Source organism: Nycticebus coucang, chromosome 18 (assembly GCF_027406575.1).
Source record: "Nycticebus coucang isolate mNycCou1 chromosome 18, mNycCou1.pri, whole genome shotgun sequence".
NCBI lineage: Eukaryota > Metazoa > Chordata > Mammalia > Primates > Lorisidae > Nycticebus > Nycticebus coucang.
In genome coordinates, this window is record NC_069797.1 from 64,302,238 (window position 1) to 64,320,291 (window position 18,054).

Sequence of the window (18,054 nt, forward strand, 5' to 3'; positions counted from 1 at the left end):
CATCTACCCTCAAACCAGATGCAGATCGCAAGATGCTGGACTTGAAGACTGATGCTGCAACTGGACTTGGGGGTCTTGGGAGTACATTCTGCAAGTGCGAAGGCTATAAGCTACTGCAGCCAGAGGCAGGACATCTGGAAAGATCATGATCAACAACTCCTCCCATCAAGAGTTCTCCTGGGCCGACCTTATAACTTGCTTTGACCAACAGGCTGCAGTAGAAGTAAGATTCTGGGACTTCTGTACCCAGACCTTTTGAGACACGGTAACACCTACTTTTGCCAGGAGGAAACCCAGCTGCCATGTCAAGAGGTGCAGGCTGTGTGGAGAAAGGTCTCAGGGAGGTGAAGTGAGGTCCCAGATATGAGTGAGCCCAGTAAACAGCATGCAGGGTGGAGATGATCCGCCCTTGCTGAGCCCTTCCTGGATTCCTTCCCCACAGAATCACAAGCAAGAAAATGGTGGTTGTTTTAAGGCACTAAGTTGCAGTGGTTTGTTATGCAGCAGTGGATAATGGAAACAATGGATTTACACACCTATGTACACACATTCCGCCCATGCCAGGGCATACGCCAACACTCTCAAACACCACAATTCTACCTGAGAACCACACAATTTTTACACCTGGGAATCACTGTGAAGGTTTTACTTAATGGAAAAGAAAAACAAATAAATCCTAGGCTGGCACTGGACTTGGGAGCTGGAATACTTGATTTTTATAGGGGGAGGATGGAGAATCCTGCAACATAGGACCTTTCTCAGTTCTGGGGAAACCCAGCCAGCTTCAACAGGACCTAGGATTAGTCCTACTGATTGTCAGAGAGGCACTGTTTTCCTGAGTACTTGAAAGAAGGTTCTGTCTCTTTTTTCAAAGCCTTGGCTATGTGTATGTTTAGATCTAAATTCAGTGCTCAACTGTATTGAATTCATCCTAGGATTTTGGTGTAAGTTTTTTTCCTTCTAAATGTTTTCTTGTTTCACTTTTTAGCTTTAACTATAACTATCATTCAACAATTTTTATGGCATCCCTGATATATGTGAGGTGCTGCACATATAAAAATAAGTGAGGCAGACAGATCCCTGCAGTAACGGGGCTCACTCCCCCCACCCCCCGTCCCTAACACACACATACACAAGAGTCTGGGCACTGCTAGGTGTCTGCCAATATGTTCTGTGTGGAGTTACAACAGGTGAACAAAACAAAGTTTTGCCCTCAGGGACCTGATATTCTAATGGGGGAGGCAGAAAACTGGCATATAAAATTTATAAATGTGTAGTGAAAAGTGTTAAGAAGAAAAAGGCTGATGAGAGAGGAAACAGAAAATGACATGGCAAAGAGGGTGCTAATTATGCCTAAAAAGGGACAATGATGGGCAGAGAGATGGCAGCTATGACAGGCCTATAAACTGCCACTCGTGCCCCCAGAACGAGAGAGCAGCATCCCTGGGTAGGGCAGGAGCTGTGGGGCAGGAGAAGAGGTCTCACCAAGAAGACTGATCAGCAGAGTTATGCAAGGAGAGGAGACATTTACCAAACAGGCAAAAACAGGCATACTTGGTGGAGAAGGAGATACCACTACAAGTCTTTAAAAATACCACTGCTATTCTGGGAACTGCAGGTAGTTCCGAGGACCAGGAAACATTTAAGTGAGGGAAACCAGAGAGGGTCGAGGTGAGAGGGGTGGCAGCTACACTAAAGGGCGTTGTGTGTTGGGGCCAGGTTGGGCTGTATCCCTTGAGCTATGGGGGCCACTTAACAGACTTCTAAAGGGAATGAAGGGATCAGATCTGTGTTTAGAGAAGGCAGCTCCAGCCACCTCCTAGGTAATCAGGCCAAGAGGCAGAGATGGGGGTGGAGGGGAGCGTCTTCAGATCTTTTCTGGAGGCAGGTTGACTGCACAAGACAAACGTGCATTTCTTACCTGTTCGCCCAAGATACAGAAGGGAGGTTGATGGGCATAGACTGTCTGCAAAGGCGGATGACAAAGTCTGTTGCTTCTCTCCAGTGAGGAGGTCAATAACATACCAGATGTCTTGCTTTTTACCTGAAAGGTCACAAGGACACACTATTGTTTATACAAGTCCTGTGTGGAAAAAAAAAAATCACCGCCAAACTCCCAGCCTAAAAAGACTGGCCCCAAATTCTCAGGATGTCAAGGACATTTCTATGATGATCTGCAGGTGACAATGCAAATGGTGATGCCTCTCAGGTCACTGGATCTTTTAAAAAATTAATAACCTAATCATGGTATAAAAATTTTTCCAGACCTAGTAACATACTTATAGTAAAAAAAAAATTTTTTCTGAACTTTGAAGTTAAGATTTTATTGCTTTGATTAATGGCCTTAAATATGAAAACTCTTTCCCATAAAGGGCAATCCTTTTCCCACGGACTAAGATCTATACAGCTACAGTATTGTACCTAGAGTTCGTCTCCCTAGAAACCCCACCATTCGAATTTCTTAACATCCCTACTAATTAGCCCATACATGAGAGGATCTTCAGTTACTGTTTATACTGGTAATCAGCTAGTCCCTGTAACTGGTCAGTAGATTGGTTATAACCTGATGCTAAGGAGGCCAAAGTTACTGCAGCCTCTGTGCCCTGTTGGCAAGTTACGTCCTGGCCACAGGTCATGTTCCTCACCTCAGCCAGCTAATTAAAAGACAGGAACAGGCAGGCAGCACAGCAAACACCACAACTAGGGAAACCCGAAGCATGTATGTACACCAGAGAGTGCTGGTAATGGTGGGTTAGGAGCGTGGGCCTCCAATCCAAAGGTCAACATAGTCCCTGTGATGTGTTTATTTTTGTTTTGTAAGGGCGTGATCTCTGGTCATGTGTATCTTCCTAACTTATTGGAAACGTTCGCTATTTCCAAGGACTCCTCCAAACAATCCTGAAAGGCCAGGTAGTGTCACAGGACATGAGAATTTGCCAAAGCTACACTTGGGTGTAACAGATGGAGCACACATGCCTGCCCCACACGTGTGCAACAGCTCTCCACAGCTCGGTGGAAACATTCTGTTATAAAAAAGGTCTGAAGGCTCAGCACCTGTGGCTCAAGCGGCTAGGGCTCCAGCCACATACACCTGAGCTGTGGGTTCGAATCCAGCCTGGGCCCGCCAAACAACGACAGCTGCAACCAAAAAAAAAAAATAAATGCCAGGCGTTGTGGCGGGTGCCTGTAGTCCCAGCTACTTGGGAGATGGAGACAGGAGAATCGCTTGAGCCCTGGAGTTGGAGGCTGCTGTGAGCTGTAATGCCACGGCACTCTACCCAGGGTGACAGCTTGAGGCTTGGTCTCAAAAAACAAACAAACAAACAAAAAAACCCCACAAAAGTCTGAAGACAATGAAGAGAATGTGACCCAACAGCTCTGACCATGAACCCCTTCCATGGGCATGACACACATCTGGTTACTTCAGGGATCGCTCCAATCTATGCGACCCAGCTACTACTGGAATGGGTGGACTGGGCAACTGCCCCTCACTCAAATATGCTCGGTGACTTCACGCAGAGGGCACTACACAAAGGTGATGGAAACATAATTGCCTAAGTAGACCATGAATGATCAATCACTGGCAAAAGCTGGAAGACCAGAGAGGAAATAGGAACGTGAATGGTCAGAGAGGCCCAGGACAGGTCCCAGAGGACAGAGAAAGCCTATGCTGGTCACTTCCTCTAACTGCTTAGGCTGGGGGCTCCTCACTTGGAAGGTGTGGGAGCAAGTCTGTCCTAAGCAAAAACCTGAGGCCTAGAAATGCACATAGAGCTCCTGAGGCAGTAAGCAAGCACTTTCAGTTCCTCATAAAGAAAGCTGCTGCATAAATATAGGCCATTATTACCACTATGATTTCAAGATTAAACACAGCTCTCCTTTGTGTGACAAATGCATTTTTATTGACATTTTGGCAGCAACCCGGGTAAAAGAAAAGCAGGTGATCTGATGCTTTGAAAGCTATGACCCCAAAGGTATAAGGCAGTTTATCTAGGCAAGCTGTTAAGTGCTGTTTCTATCAAATACTCTGATAGCAGGAAATACTAAGAGAGCCCTATAATTAATAGGCAGAGTCTGGCTTCCCTTTCTTGGCTCAGACTATTATATTCACTTTAAATTTCATCCAGTTACCACTGGGTATGTTGCAATCTTGAAATCGCAGGTCTCCGTCAACACAGTAGCTAAAAGCTTGTTAAATGAGTAACCATATTATTGATGTCAATTCTTCTCCCAAGTGGGGGAAGCCTTTTCGAACTGGTCAGCTGATCCTGGCGAGACCAGCAGCCAAAGCACAATCGAGGCAAGAAAGGCCTTTCCCAGAAGGGCTGGCAGTACCCCTCCTCTCTGACAGGCCACTTTCTCAGATCCCAGGACTTCCGGTCACAGAGATACAAGTTTCACTGTGGAAAATAGGAACACTTACCCATGTAGAGAATTCCATCTGAACTTCGGCATGGGGATGCCTGCACCAGCTCTGGGATGGTAAATGGAAGTTTCTTTAAAAAAAAAAAGGGAAAAAATAACTTAACCAAGTCTTGTGCAACTATTTCATTTTTACTGGGCAGTCGGTTTCTGTTACCCAATTCTAATAAGAAAGAAGCACTTGGCAGATGGGAGATTTCCTGATTGGAAACCGAGGACAAGGACAAGGGGCACCTATGTCCCATCGCCGAGCTCTGTAAACACCAACTCCTTTATTTGACACTACACACGGAAGCCCCCCAGGGCTCCTGTCCAGAGCATTTCCCAGGGGTGACATTAACCTTTTCTGAAAAGATTTACACAAATTTGGAAAGCTATACATCCTCTGAAAAATATTCTCCTGTCTTGGAAAATGGACCCAGAACTGTATAGACCAGGGGTCCTCAAACTGCGGCCCACAGGCCACATGAGGCAATGTAATTGTATTTGTTCCCATTTTGTTTTTTACTTTAAAATAAGATACGTGCAGTGTGCATAGGAATTTGTTCATAGTTTTTTTTTTTTTTTAAACTATAGTCCGGCCCTCCAACGGTCTGAGGGACAGGGAACTGGCCCCTGTTTAAAAAGTTTGAGGACCCCTGGTCTAGACTGCACAGAATGACAATGTTTCCTAGAATGGGAGGGAGGCAGATTAACGCTGGAGAAACACAGCCTGGGTGTCAAGCTCCATCTTCATGGCCCTGGCAACACAAGAGTTTGAGGTTGGAAAAGAAGTTTCATGTTTTCTTCAGTAAATAATTCTTTACTGAAAAGAATCATCGGGCTTTTTGGTTTTAAAAAGGAAGTTATGATAGGTGCCAGGAAAAGAAACGCAAAGGACTCCACATGTTTCAACTGCATTTCATCATAAAACTGATTCTTCTGAGTCTACAGCTGACATCTGACCGGTCCTTTTGGTTAATGTTCGTTTCAGTGCGCTTTATTTTTGGAACATGCTGTGTTCTTGAAACCGTTCTATAGATACCCGCTTTTACAGAAACTCCAGGCTTCTACCACACTGTCACCTTGTCCTTCGAGAAAGAAAATATTTTTCTCTAGCTTTAGTAAACTGAACTTTAAATACTAATCAATAATTTGGATTTTCTGGTCATCCCAATATTCAAACTAAGCCTTACAGGAGGGAAAATGCCAAACTAAGCCTTAAAGGAGGAAAAAAAAAAGAGGCTGTAATGACTGGGTTTTTGCCAATTATTTCTGAGAATCAAAAAGTCGATGTAAGTCTCCCAGTCTGGAGTCCTGTGGTCCCTACTGGGCATTGCCATAGGTTTCCTGATTCAAGGCCCAGCTGGAAACACATTGTTCCCGGAGTTGCTAAACCAGGAAAGAGGGAGAAGTACAAGGTGGGGGTGAGCAGTACCCTTTAGAAGTCATGGGTACTTTAAGGACCTTTAAGGGCCAATTCCAACCCTGGAATTCCCAGCCTTGGGCACAGTCCTTCACTGCTCCAGGCTTAATTTCCTCACCTCTGAAACAGGGCAGACACCTACGGAGCTGCTGTGAGGTTCAGATGAGATAACTTACACAGATCTGCTCAATGGGGTTTCTGGCAAACAAAATGCTTAAGCAGTGGGGGGCCACAGCATGTGGAGAGAAACGTTGAAATAAGGTACACACAGCCCTACACGGGCCTGTCCTCCTCCCTCCTGTCTCAGTCACAAGTATTCATAAAATAAGTTAGAAACAGCCAAATTCGAGCCCACAATCTGCTGACTATCTGGACTAGTGGTTCTCATCCTTGGCTGCATATCTGAATACTTGAAGGTTTTTTATTTAAACGTTCTGCCAAAGCATAATATATACCAACAGAAGAGCGCTCATGCTCATACATGCATGCCGCTCACTTAGTTTCCACGAAGTGGACGCAGCCAGGTAACCAGCATCCAGATGAAGAAACAGAACATTTCTAGTGCTCTGGCAGGCCCCTTCTCACCCGTGGTTTGAGCCATACCTCTCCAGGTTAACTATTATCCTAACTGCAATACAGCACAGACCAGTCTTCCTGTTTTTGAGCTTTGTAGAAATGAATCATTTTGTGTGCAGCCTCGTTTGTCTGTCCTGTTTTGCTCGCCATTCACGTTGCTGTGTGCTGTCCAGGTTGTCAGCTTTCACTGCGGTGGAGAACGCAGCTGCATGGCCAGTCCACCGCTCATTTGTCCTTCTACTGTTGACACCATTTGGCTAGTTCCTACCTTTTTTTTTTTTTTTTGTTATTATAAACGGTGCTGCGGTACATCTGAGTCCATGCCTTTTGGTGAACACACAAGCATTTCTGTGGGTCTGTAACCTGAGAGTGTGTTCCTGGGTCACATGGACTTCAGTGCACACTGCCACAGCTTCCCAAACCAGCTGTACCAACTGGTACTTCCGCCAGCAGTGGATGAGGGCTCTGGGTGCTCTATGTCCCCAGAAAACTGTGTTCTCTTTTTCTGTTTTTCTCATTTTAGCCATTCTGTTGAGTAGCATTACAGCATACTTACATAGTACTATGTCACTGCAATTTTAATTTCCATTTCCCTAACGACTCATAAAACTGAGCCCCTTCTTGTGTTTATAGGCCACATGGATAGCCTCTTCTGTGATTTTCTTTTGGGTTGTCCTTTTATTAATGATCCCTAGAAGTTATTTATTCTGAATATGAATATTCTGAATATGAAACCTTTGCTGGATATGTGTACTACAAATACGGTGGTCTCTCTTAATTTTAGGTAATTTACTCCTAATTATTACCTAATTTAATATAGTCAATATATCAACTATTTTTACCTAATTTATGGTTAGTGTACTTTTTTTCACATCCTACTCTAGATATGAAATCTTTACCTACTCCAAGGTCATGAAGATATTCTGCTACCTTTTTTCTTAAAGCTTTGTTATTTTGCACATCACAGTGAGCTATGTAATCTATCTGGAACTAACTTGTGTATGAATGGCGGGAGTAGGAATGAAGATTCTTTATTTTATTACATGGCTATCCCAACAGACCTACACCACTTATAGAAAAGATCATCCTTCCCCAGTGCACTGCAATGTCACCTTTGTCGTAAGTCAGGTCTATGTGTGGGCTAAGGTTAAAAATCACAGGTCAAGCTTCTCAAATGGAGATGAGAGTGGAGTACCACATGCCTCTCCCAAGGATGGGGTGGGGTGGGGAGAGTGTTTCCAACTATACTCCTCCCTCCCAAATTGAGGGTCACACCAGGCTTGGTGGCTGGGTGGCTAAGGTAGGAGATCTCTTGAGCTCAGGAGTTCAAGACCAATCTGAGGAAGAGTAAGATCCTGTCTCTACTAAAAATAGAAAAAATTAGCCGGGCATTGTGATGGGCACCTGTAGTCCCAGCTACTTGGGACACTGAGTCAGGAAGGTTGCCTGAGCCCACGAATTTGAGGTTGGTATGAGCTATGATGATGCCATGGCACCCTAGCCAGGGCAACAGAGTAAGACTCTGTCTCAAAAACAAGCAAACAGGCTTGGCGCCTGTGGTTCAAGCAGCTAAGGTGCCAGCCGCATACACCTGAGCTGGCGGGTTCAAATCCAGCCGGGGCCCACCAAACAACAATGATGCCAGCAATCAAAAAATGGCCGGGCATTTTGGCGGGCACCTGTAGTCCCAGCTACTTGGGGTGCTGAGGCAAGAGAATCGCTTGAGCCCAGGAGTTAGAGGTTGCTGTGAGCTGTGATGCCACGGCACTCTACCCAGGATGATAGCTTGAGGCTCTGTCTCATAAAAACAAACAAACAAAAAATCAAATTGAGGGTCACTAGTTAGAAGAAAGCTGTTACTAACAGGAGAACCACACCCTTCCATTGTGCCGGCAGGGCCACAAGAACCTGTTGTCTATATCACTGTTTCTGAACTCTGGGTGCACAAGTAAAAGCTCTGAGTAGATACTGATGCCCAAGCCCCACTTTAAACTACCTGAATCAGAATCCCCAGAAGTTTTTTTAAAACTCCCAGGTGATCTCATGCAGAAACAGTTAAGGACCACTGGTCTAGAACCCCCAGAATACACAAAGAAGCTACATATACTTACTGTCAAACCTTCATTATTCTTGCCCCCAAGTGTGTATAGGCTGCCGTCATTGGGATCTGGGAGGAAGGCAGGCCTGGCAATTAAATAATAAGTGTCAATGACAAATTGTAGCCCAGGGTACAGAACACAGTATCAAAGGCATGCAAAGTGGTGGTGGGAAGATGGAGAGCAGGGATGGGAGGGTGGCTATGCTTGTGTGTGCAAGACAATTCCACCCACTGCTCTCTTACTTCAGCCCCAGATTCATCGAATACCCCTATGGGGGTGCATATTTCACCTGAATGGAGAAAAGCAACCTGCAAAGGTAAAATTATATAAAACCACAGAATAGTAAAGCATAATTTGGTCAAAGCACTCTGGCTGAAGAAAAAATAAGTGAAAAGGACCCAGCAGGTCTACTTTTTTATTTTTATATCAATTGTGAATAGAACTTTAATGATTAATATTTAATAGCATAAGCCTGAACAGCACTGTGAGACCTCATTTCTACAAAAAATTAAAAAAAATCAACCTAGTGTGATGACACACACCCATAGTCCCCGGTACTCAATAGGCTGAGACAGGAGGATTACTGAGCACAGGAATTTGAAGATACAGTGACTTGTGATTGTGTCTCTACACTCCAGCCTGGTCTCAAAATAAAAATAAAAAAAATTAGTAGCATGGTAAGGTAGCTAAACAGGTAGAACAAATCTACCTTTAGTTTTCATGAAACTTTTATTTTTTAATGGGAGGCTGCGTGGACTCTGATGGCTTGACATCAGAGAGACTCCACCAAGGAGACAGATCAAGGTGCCTCCACCAGCAGCAGCTTCCTGCAAGGCAGATGTGAATCCGCCGAAGACTGAGCTATGACTGTGGTCACGTGGAAACTGCCTGCTGAATCTCTCTGCTCCCTGGGGTGTTGCCATCATTTGAGGCTCTCACAGGTGTCCAACTGCTGCTCCGACGTACGCGTTCTAGTAGCAGGTCACGTTTACCTTTTCTCTCTGTGGAATGACACATCACAGAGGGAGAGGTCCAGTCCTCCTGAGGACTTTGGAAGTCTTAAGTTCAAAACTCAACTCAAGTTTCACCTCAAGTCTTTTTAAAGCCATGGCCTAAGATGAGCCCCTCAGTGCACCGGTAAGACTTCATAGGTCTCAACATTCTTTTTACACCTTAACCTTAAGCCCATTTGAGCATTCCCAGCAACCAGCAATTGACTGAATATGCATTCAATCAATATTTGAACTAAGGGAAGTATTGAGCAAATTAGAAAACTTACTCTTCCACATGTGTTGGGACCTGCAGGACCGGATCTGTGCAAAAGAACGACAACAAAGGCATCGTTAGACCCTAAAATGTCAGGACTTCCGGGGCCTTCCCAGGACCAAGTCACAAGCTGTACCAGTAATGTAAGTTTACCTTCGTGGGATAATGTATGTGAAGGTACTTTCGAAAACATACACACGAGGACACAAACGTAAGCTCTGTTGATTGCCACTGAGACTGGACAGGGAACTGAGAAGAATGGCTGTCGAGAAACTTGTGCGTGGCTTGGGGAACAGACAGAGAAGGAGGAACAGTGGCTACCACAGTCCCACAGTGGGCCACGAGTGACAGCATCACTATCTGACATTTCTAAAACCTAACTCTGTGCCTTGTCAGATCCCTAGGGTGGTACCAGATATGCCATGAAAAAAAGCAAAACTGGGGCAAAAGAACTGATTCTGACTGGATGGTAAACGCACACACCCTCTGGAGCAGCATATGGCAATCAAGGGGTCACTGCCTTTGATCCTGTTCATGGCATTTCTATCAAATCTAGTTTAGAGATAAAATATAGAAACTGCTTTTTGTACCAGAGATGCTCGCAGTCGCATTACAAATGACCTAACCCTTCAATAATATAGTCAAATTATTTCTACCACTTAAACAGAAAATTAAGGCTTCTAAGATGGCTAATAAAGTTTTCAAACATGCACAAGTCTTTATGCTATTATGTTCAGGAGAACAGACAACATTGGCACTCTGGGAGGCTGAGGCAGGAAAATCTTTGGAGCTCAGGAGTTTGATACCAGTCTGAGCAAGAGTGAGACCCTGTCTCTAGAAAATAGAAAAATTAGCCAGGCATAGAATAGCACACCTGTAGTGCCAGCTACTCAGAAGCCTGAGGCAGGAGGATCACTTGAGCCCAGGAGTTGGAGGTTGCTGTGACGCCACCACTGCACTCTACCCAGGGCAACAGAGCAAGACTCAATCTCAAAAACAAATGAAAAATACTGCAAAGCCCCCCCCCAGCATTGTACGTAGAGTATTAATACATCTATGGGGAAAACCTTCGATGTATATGGAAAAAACTAGATGGAAAGACCAAAAATGCTAATCGTAAGTTATCTTTACTGGAAATATAAATGACTCTCTCACCTTTTGATATTTCTCAAAATTTCTACAAAAGCAAGCATTACTTTTTAAATTAGAGAAGTTATTTCTCAAAGCCACTTTTACACTCGCAACAGTTAGCAGCAGAATTTCTCCCTCCCTAGATTCTCCTGGGCACAAAGTGTGAGCAATCACCTGATCCCGGGGGCAGATGGTGGTGGCACTGAGAGGGCAGGAACACTCACACAGCAGCACTGTGAGGTGACAGATCTGAAGTCCACAGGCATGAGACTCACAGCGATAAGATATTTCTAGCAATCAAAACCCACAGGCTACACAGCCCCTCTGTACACAACCTGGGGGGAGGGGGGAAGGATGGCAAATATTCTCCTATGATTCTGTATACAGAGTTCCAGATTCTGTGGGCTCTGCTTATAGTGATAGACATTTGTCCAACCCTCCTGGTCACTCGGGGTTCTCAGATGAAGGACAATCTTTCCAGCCTGGCCATATGTCGACTCTGCTTTCAGAGCCCAGCTCCCTCCTGCACAGAGGTATTCGGAGTTCACTACCACAGAAGTACACACGCCATATGTGGTCTGTGGGCAGCAAACAAACAATTCGCTAAACCGAAAATACTCTAGGAAACAGGAAGAGCTTTCAGTCGGTGAGCATATGTTTATCTTTCCCATTAATCACCTCTCGGTACACTCTCACAAACAGACTGATGCAAGACATAGGAAATAAAGGCGCACAACACCGTCCCACTGCAACGCCAGCCAGTCAAGGTGCAATTACAGCCCAGTTACCTTGGCGCAGCCCTCAAGCCACGCAAGCCAGGAAGAGCAAATGGCATATTCCAAAGAAACTCATCAGTAAAAATGGCACCTTTTCCCCCTGCTTCAGCCACTTAAGGGTATCAGAGATAAACACAGATTAAGAGGACATGGCCGGGTTCCAGCAATTCACCAGAAATAAGACGTGAGACCAACATGATTGAAACTCCCATCCATAACTGGGTCCCTGCTGTACAGCGGGGCTCAGTCCTGGACTCGCCTTCAGAGGCAGGCTTTCCTGGTGTTCTGTCTTATCCACTGGTCACCAACACTGAGGCCTCAGGTCCCAACATGTGCCCTCACCAGAAAGGCTGCAGCTAAGATGCAGGACATGAGCAGGGGACAGGAAGGGAGTCCTGGGACAGATAGATACATCGGTGTTTAAGAACTACGATTTTTTTACAGGCTTAGGAGGAGATAAACTCCAGCTGGAAGACCTGACAGTCATCTTAGCACTCTCTCTCTCTGCTAAGTGAGGTGCCTGGAATGAGCTTCTGCAAAGCTGCAGGCTCAGGAAAAGCAGAACTCTTAGGACACCTTGGACAGGGGCAGGCAAGTGGCTGCTCTGCTCTGGAGCAGGTGGGTTGGGTTTTTTTTTCCTAAAAGAATCATTTGAATCCAAGGTTTCCTTTATAATACTACAGAATGGGAGTGGGGGGTAGGGGTGGTAGGGGGTGGTGCAGATAGGCCATCTGTCCATAACTGTTAAAGATGAAAAACCGGGAAGGGGAGGATTCATTTTATTATTCTCTGTACATATACTTGAAATTTCCCATGTTAACAAAGGCTAAAAGAGAAACATCTCTGGAAAGCCAGCAGCAAAACACAAACAAAAAGCATCATCTGAAAATGTGCAATGAAAGAGCAACATGAAAAAGTGGTTCCTGGGCAGTGGCTGTGGCTCAAGGAGTAGGGTGCCAGCCCCATATACCGGAGGTGGCGGGTTCAAACCCGACCCTAGCCAAAAAAAAAAAAAGTGGTTCTTTTTGATTTCATGAGAACCAAGAGGCTATCAGGAAAAATTCTGGCTTAAAAAGAAAGCCTTCATCCCTGTGAAAAGACCCACCAGCCTGCCCACAGGGCTACAAACCAATGCTGCTGTGAAAGCAGTCACTCTATCTACACAGGCCTCAGAAAGACAAAAGCCAATCTCCCAAGTTGTAATACTTTGAGGAAAAAGGGGGGGAGGGTTATGTCACAAGCATAAAAGTGTCTGTCATTCAAGGTAAAGGTGAAGTTATTGGGTAAAGATAGGGGAGGTCTCTCGGGATTAACACGGGGAGAAGCAAACCTGCTCACTGCTCCCCTGGGAGCAGCTGCTGGCCTCCATTCCACACCTCCTGTCCCCCCAGGCCCCATGGCCTGGGATGGCTTAAGCTTCACACCTGGAGAAACTGAGGTCCTGGGTGGGGTCAGGAGACTCTCACTGCTGCTGTGCTGTGCTAGCCTAATCCCCCTGTTCAAGGCTGAGACAGAGGTGACAAAACAAATGTGCAAGTCCCTAAGGCTAAAATTTTAAACATTTCTATCCCCCAAAGCAGTGAATTTATGTCCCCACTCCCTTCTCCAACACAGGGAGGAAAAATTCCACCCTCTCCTCCTGATAGCACATCTATCTTTGTAACTTCAACCATAATCACAGTGGGCTGATTCCAGGCCTTGTCCCAAGGCCCCCACCAGCACCTCGACCTCCACTTCCCCGAGCCAGCCCTCTGCCTTTTACCTCCTGACACTACCGCCATTCTCCCAGAGGACAGCCAACCTGGGGAGATTGGCTGTTACCTTTCTGAGTCCCCATGTAGACGGAGTGGCTTCTTTTCACAACTTCCAAACAATCAATATTTCTACACACCTATTTCTCCCCAACATGTGCCACTGGTGGCCAAACTCTGGCCAATTTCGAGAACAATTATTGTCACGTGGCCACTCCCTCCAACATCATTGAAATCCTTTGTCTTTCAAGCCCTCCCTCTTCTCATCTGTGTGGCTTTTAGAATCAGACAGACCTAGGCTTAAATCCTGGTTCTGCCAACCACCAATTGAGGGACTTTGGCAAAGTTGAGCCTCAATTTCCTCATCAGTAAAGAAAAAAAAATATATAGAGATAATAACACCTACCTCTTGGAACATCTCTACATGAATCAAATAAGGATTAAATGTTTGTCAAGACTTTAAGTCAGTACCTTGACAGAGATGAGTAATCCTTTCCAAGGCATAAATCAGATTATACTTACTGCCACTCAAAATCTTTGGTGGCTCCCTGTCTCATTCAGTGGCCCATACAACACCCACCCCCATCCTCTCACCCTCTAACAACCTCCCACTGAGTCTTCTGCCCTCTATCTCAGCCACACCAGCTTCCCAGTATCCAAACTCTGCCAAGCCTGCTCCTGCCTCGGGTATCTGATCAAATGTCACCATCTCAGAGAGCCCTTTCATGGCCACATGCTGCTCCCCAGCAATTCCTGCCCCTCTTCTCCTTGCTTAATTTCTGTCTAAGTCACTCACCACCTCTGAAGTACTGTATGTTTTATCATTTGTTGGATGTCTGATTCTACCTACTGTAAGCTCTGTGAAGGCTGAGGTTTATCTTTTGTTGCCTGCTATACTTCTGGGATCTAAAACAGTACCTGGCACACAGGAGGCTATGTTGCTACTGAAAGAAAATATTACCATGAGAATGTGACCACCTCTCACTCCCTACCATAGGAATGTGACCACCTCTCACTCCCTACCATAGGAATGTGACCTTTTGTAACTGTTCCAGGAGATAGCCCCAGGAGCTGCAGCAAATGTTTACTATTAAGCAAATATTTGACTGTTAGTCTTGTCTTAAGACAGTTGAATAATGAACCAGAGTTCTTCTTATCTGGAGAGCCCCTGCTATGTCTACTCCCCCCCGCACCCCCCGCCCCTACTTTATGGTTAGAATCCCTGCTATGTCTGCTATTCCCGCCTACTTTGTAGTTTTTGCCTTTATAAGCTTGTAAAAACTGCTGTGCAGGGCTTGACTCCTCAGCTTCTAAAAGAGTTGTGGGTCAAGCCCCGGCATGCAGGAATAAAAATCCTCTTGCGTTTTTGCATCAAGTGCCGTCTCTTGCGGTTGATTGGGGTGGTCAGAGCTCCGGGCAGAGTGGGGGGTTCTGCCCCAAGTCTTTCACTATGAAAGGCTATTATGTTGCTATGAAAGCATTCCTGAGGTTGGTGATTTACAAAGAAAAAAGATGTATTTGGCTCACAGTTCTGTGGACTGCACAGCAGCATGGTACCAGTGTGTGTGTCTGGTGAGGGCTTCAGGGAAGCAGAAGGGCAGCCAGTGTGTGCAGAGATCACATGGAGAGAGAGGAAAAGAGAGAAAGAGAAAGAGAGAAAAAGGTACCAGAACTTTAACAACCAGCTCTCGGAGAACTCTTACATTAACTCACAAAGCAAGAACTTACTCACTACCTTGGGGACAGCACCAAGCAATTCATGAGAGCTCTACCCCCACAACCCAAATACCTCCCACCAGGCCCCACCTCCAACACTGGGGATCAAATTTCAACATGACCTTTGGCGGGTCAAATATCCAAACTATAGCAGTTTGCTTCCTACTTCCATTCCTGCCCAGCCTAGACAGCCGAATAACCCACTTCTAAAAACCCAGCAGAAATGCTCCATGAGCCCCGACCCAGGACTCTGGCAGTCCCTGCTCCCCGCACGCCCCAGGCTTCTGAGCACTACTGATTCACTAGGAAAACACCAGTCATTTGTGGTGATACCTTTCCACATGTATGGCCAGCTCGGGTCCTGTCAGGAAGCTCATTTATCTCTTTCCCAGCTGACCTCTGTTCCACATCCTAGCACCTGGCATTTCAAACCTTTACTCCTTGCCTCAAGGCCATTTCTGTTCCACCAAGACTCTGCCTTCTGTGTCACAGGGAAAATAAAGGGGTACAGCATTCTCTAAAACCTCCTACCCGGCACCTTCTAAGTCGCCCAGTTCCACCCTTCCCTCTGCATTTTTACAAAGAGACACTGCTTTCATCTTCACATCCATAGATGTTCCACACTCACACGGGGAGCCCTCAGACAGTTGCCTGTCTCCAAGGATCTTCAGCTCCTCCTCTGCCTACACACATACAAAACCTCTGGGCTCCCTACCCTACTTCTGCACAATTCTTTCTGCTAAATGCATCTATTGTAGGTGTAGAGTTCAACGAATTTTGAAAAACACATCCACCCATGTAACTACCCTTACCATCAAGATTTCCATCACCCTATCAGTGTAACCTGGCTTATTGTACCCTCAATGAATCCCCAATAAAAAAAAAAAAAAAGATTTCCATCACCCTAACACATTTTCTCACACCCCTTTGGATTCAATACACCCACCCTCCACCTCAGATAATCACTGACAGATTCAATTGGTTTGTTATAAAAGTTCATAAATGGGCCAGGCTCAGCAGTTTAGCAGCTTGAGCTTGTAATCCAGCTACTCGAGAGAAAGGTGGGAAGATCACTTGAGCCTAAGGATTGGGAGATTACCCTGGGTAACACAGTGAGACGCCATCCCTAAAAGAATGAAGAATATTCACTGCTTGTGGTGGTGCAAGGGTGAGGTGGGAGGATCACTTCAGCCGAGGAGTTCAAGGCTGCAGTAAACTATGACTGAGCCATTGCACTCCAGCCTAGGTGACAGACAGAGAGCACACACTTTACAAAAATAAAATCACAAATGGAAATCATACAGTGGGTGCTCTCTTGTGGCTGGCTTCTTTCTCTTTACGTCATGTTTTTAAAAGTCACCCAAATTGCTGTTTGGCCTTTTGCTGTTGTTTGCCTGCCCATATCGTAGTGTGTTTTGGGACAGGGCCTGGCTCTGCTACCTGAGCTAGAGTGCAGTGGCATCACTGCGAGTGGCTGTATTTTGCTGCCCAGTACATTCCACTGTGAACATTAAGCATCATTTGTTTACCTGGTTGCCTGCTGATACACATTTAGGCTGCTTCCATTTTTCAGCCAGTGTGAATAAAGCTGCCATGGACAGTTTTGTATGAGTCTTTATTTGGACCAACTTTCTTCTTTCTTGGGAAAATACTTAAGGAGTGGAGTGGCTGAGTCAGACTGTTTACATTTGACTTGATAAGAAACTGCCAAACAGTTCTCAAAAGCAGTTGTGCCATTTTACATTCTCAGCAGCAACATATAAGAGTTACCTATATTAGTTATAAAATGTTTACTCCTGGGCAGCACCTATGGCTCAAGGAGTAGGGAGCTGGCCCCATATACTGGGGGTGGCGGGTTCAAGCCCAGCCCCGGCCAAAAACTGGGGGGAAAAAAAGTTCACTCCTTTCATGTAAAAAAATAAATAAATAAAATGTTCACTCCTAAGTCCTTCCCCAAGAAAGCTGATTGTGTAGGTAGAGCCAGGTAACCCTTCTGCCGAGCCACACAGGGCGAGTCCTGCTCTGAGCCCTCTGGGCCGCCTTCTTACCTCTGTGTCTGTCTCCACTCACTGCCCTCTGGCCCCTCAGATCAACACCCCCACCGCCAAGTTCCAGTGACTGGATGGAATGGACACCTGCACACCCTCCTGGTGACCCAGCCCTGCTCCACCCGCTTCTGGGCATCTCAAGCCAAGACCACAACCCCAGACCTGCTCTTCTCACCGTCCCTGCATCGCCTGGGGTCCCACTTCCCCGCAGTCACATGCCCTGGAAATTGGTTCGTCCTCAGCTCTCCCCTTCTTTCAATTCTAATTCTCTCCCAGTTGATTAGATCCTGAATCTTGTAAATATTTCTACTAAATATTTCTTAAAATCTATGTCCTAGTTTTCCTCTCCTCTACCACTGCCAAACTTAGGAAAGTCACCACTTCTGTCTCCAAACCAGCTCCCTGTCTTGGATTCCTTGTCTCTCAGATACATACCCCACCACTGCCTGAGACAGCCTGACAAAGGCGAATGTGTGCGTGACTTTCCTCCACAGGATCTTATGATGGCTCCCCTCTGCCCACCGAAAACCTTCCATCCCTATGGCTTGTCGGAGGTTCCCAAAGTTTCTTGGTTCACAGCACACCTAGAGTCCTAGCATTCTCCTCAACCCTAGGCCAGAAGAAATACCTAACAGTTTCATTTATTAAGTAGTTATATCCAAATAAATTGTTAAGTATTTAGGGCCTACTCACTTAGAAGCCATGAGGAAGGGAAAAAAAATTCATTCTTAACCCTAATCATTTATGTGCCTCTTGGGTTCCACAAAACTTCTAAATCTTAGAATCAGGTTGGATGCTGCCCCCTTCTTTACCATTACACATTGATTTTCATGTGGTGTCTGAATTTTATCACATCAACATTTA

The 18,054-nt window shown here is 45.6% G+C and overlaps 1 protein-coding gene across 1 annotated transcript in view; it reads right to left on the minus strand.

Annotated features, from left to right (window-relative positions):
- ERN1 (endoplasmic reticulum to nucleus signaling 1) overlaps positions 1–18,054 on the minus strand; it is a 93,321-nt gene that overhangs the window by 31,526 nt on the left and 43,741 nt on the right. Inside the window, exons 3-6 of the mRNA XM_053567670.1 lie at positions 9,782–9,815; positions 8,515–8,587; positions 4,424–4,496; positions 1,922–2,044 (exon numbers count right to left, since the gene is read on the minus strand). Of these exons, the coding sequence (XP_053423645.1) occupies positions 1,922–2,044; positions 4,424–4,496; positions 8,515–8,587; positions 9,782–9,815 (303 nt within the window). The remainder of the gene's footprint in view (positions 1–1,921; positions 2,045–4,423; positions 4,497–8,514; positions 8,588–9,781; positions 9,816–18,054) is intronic.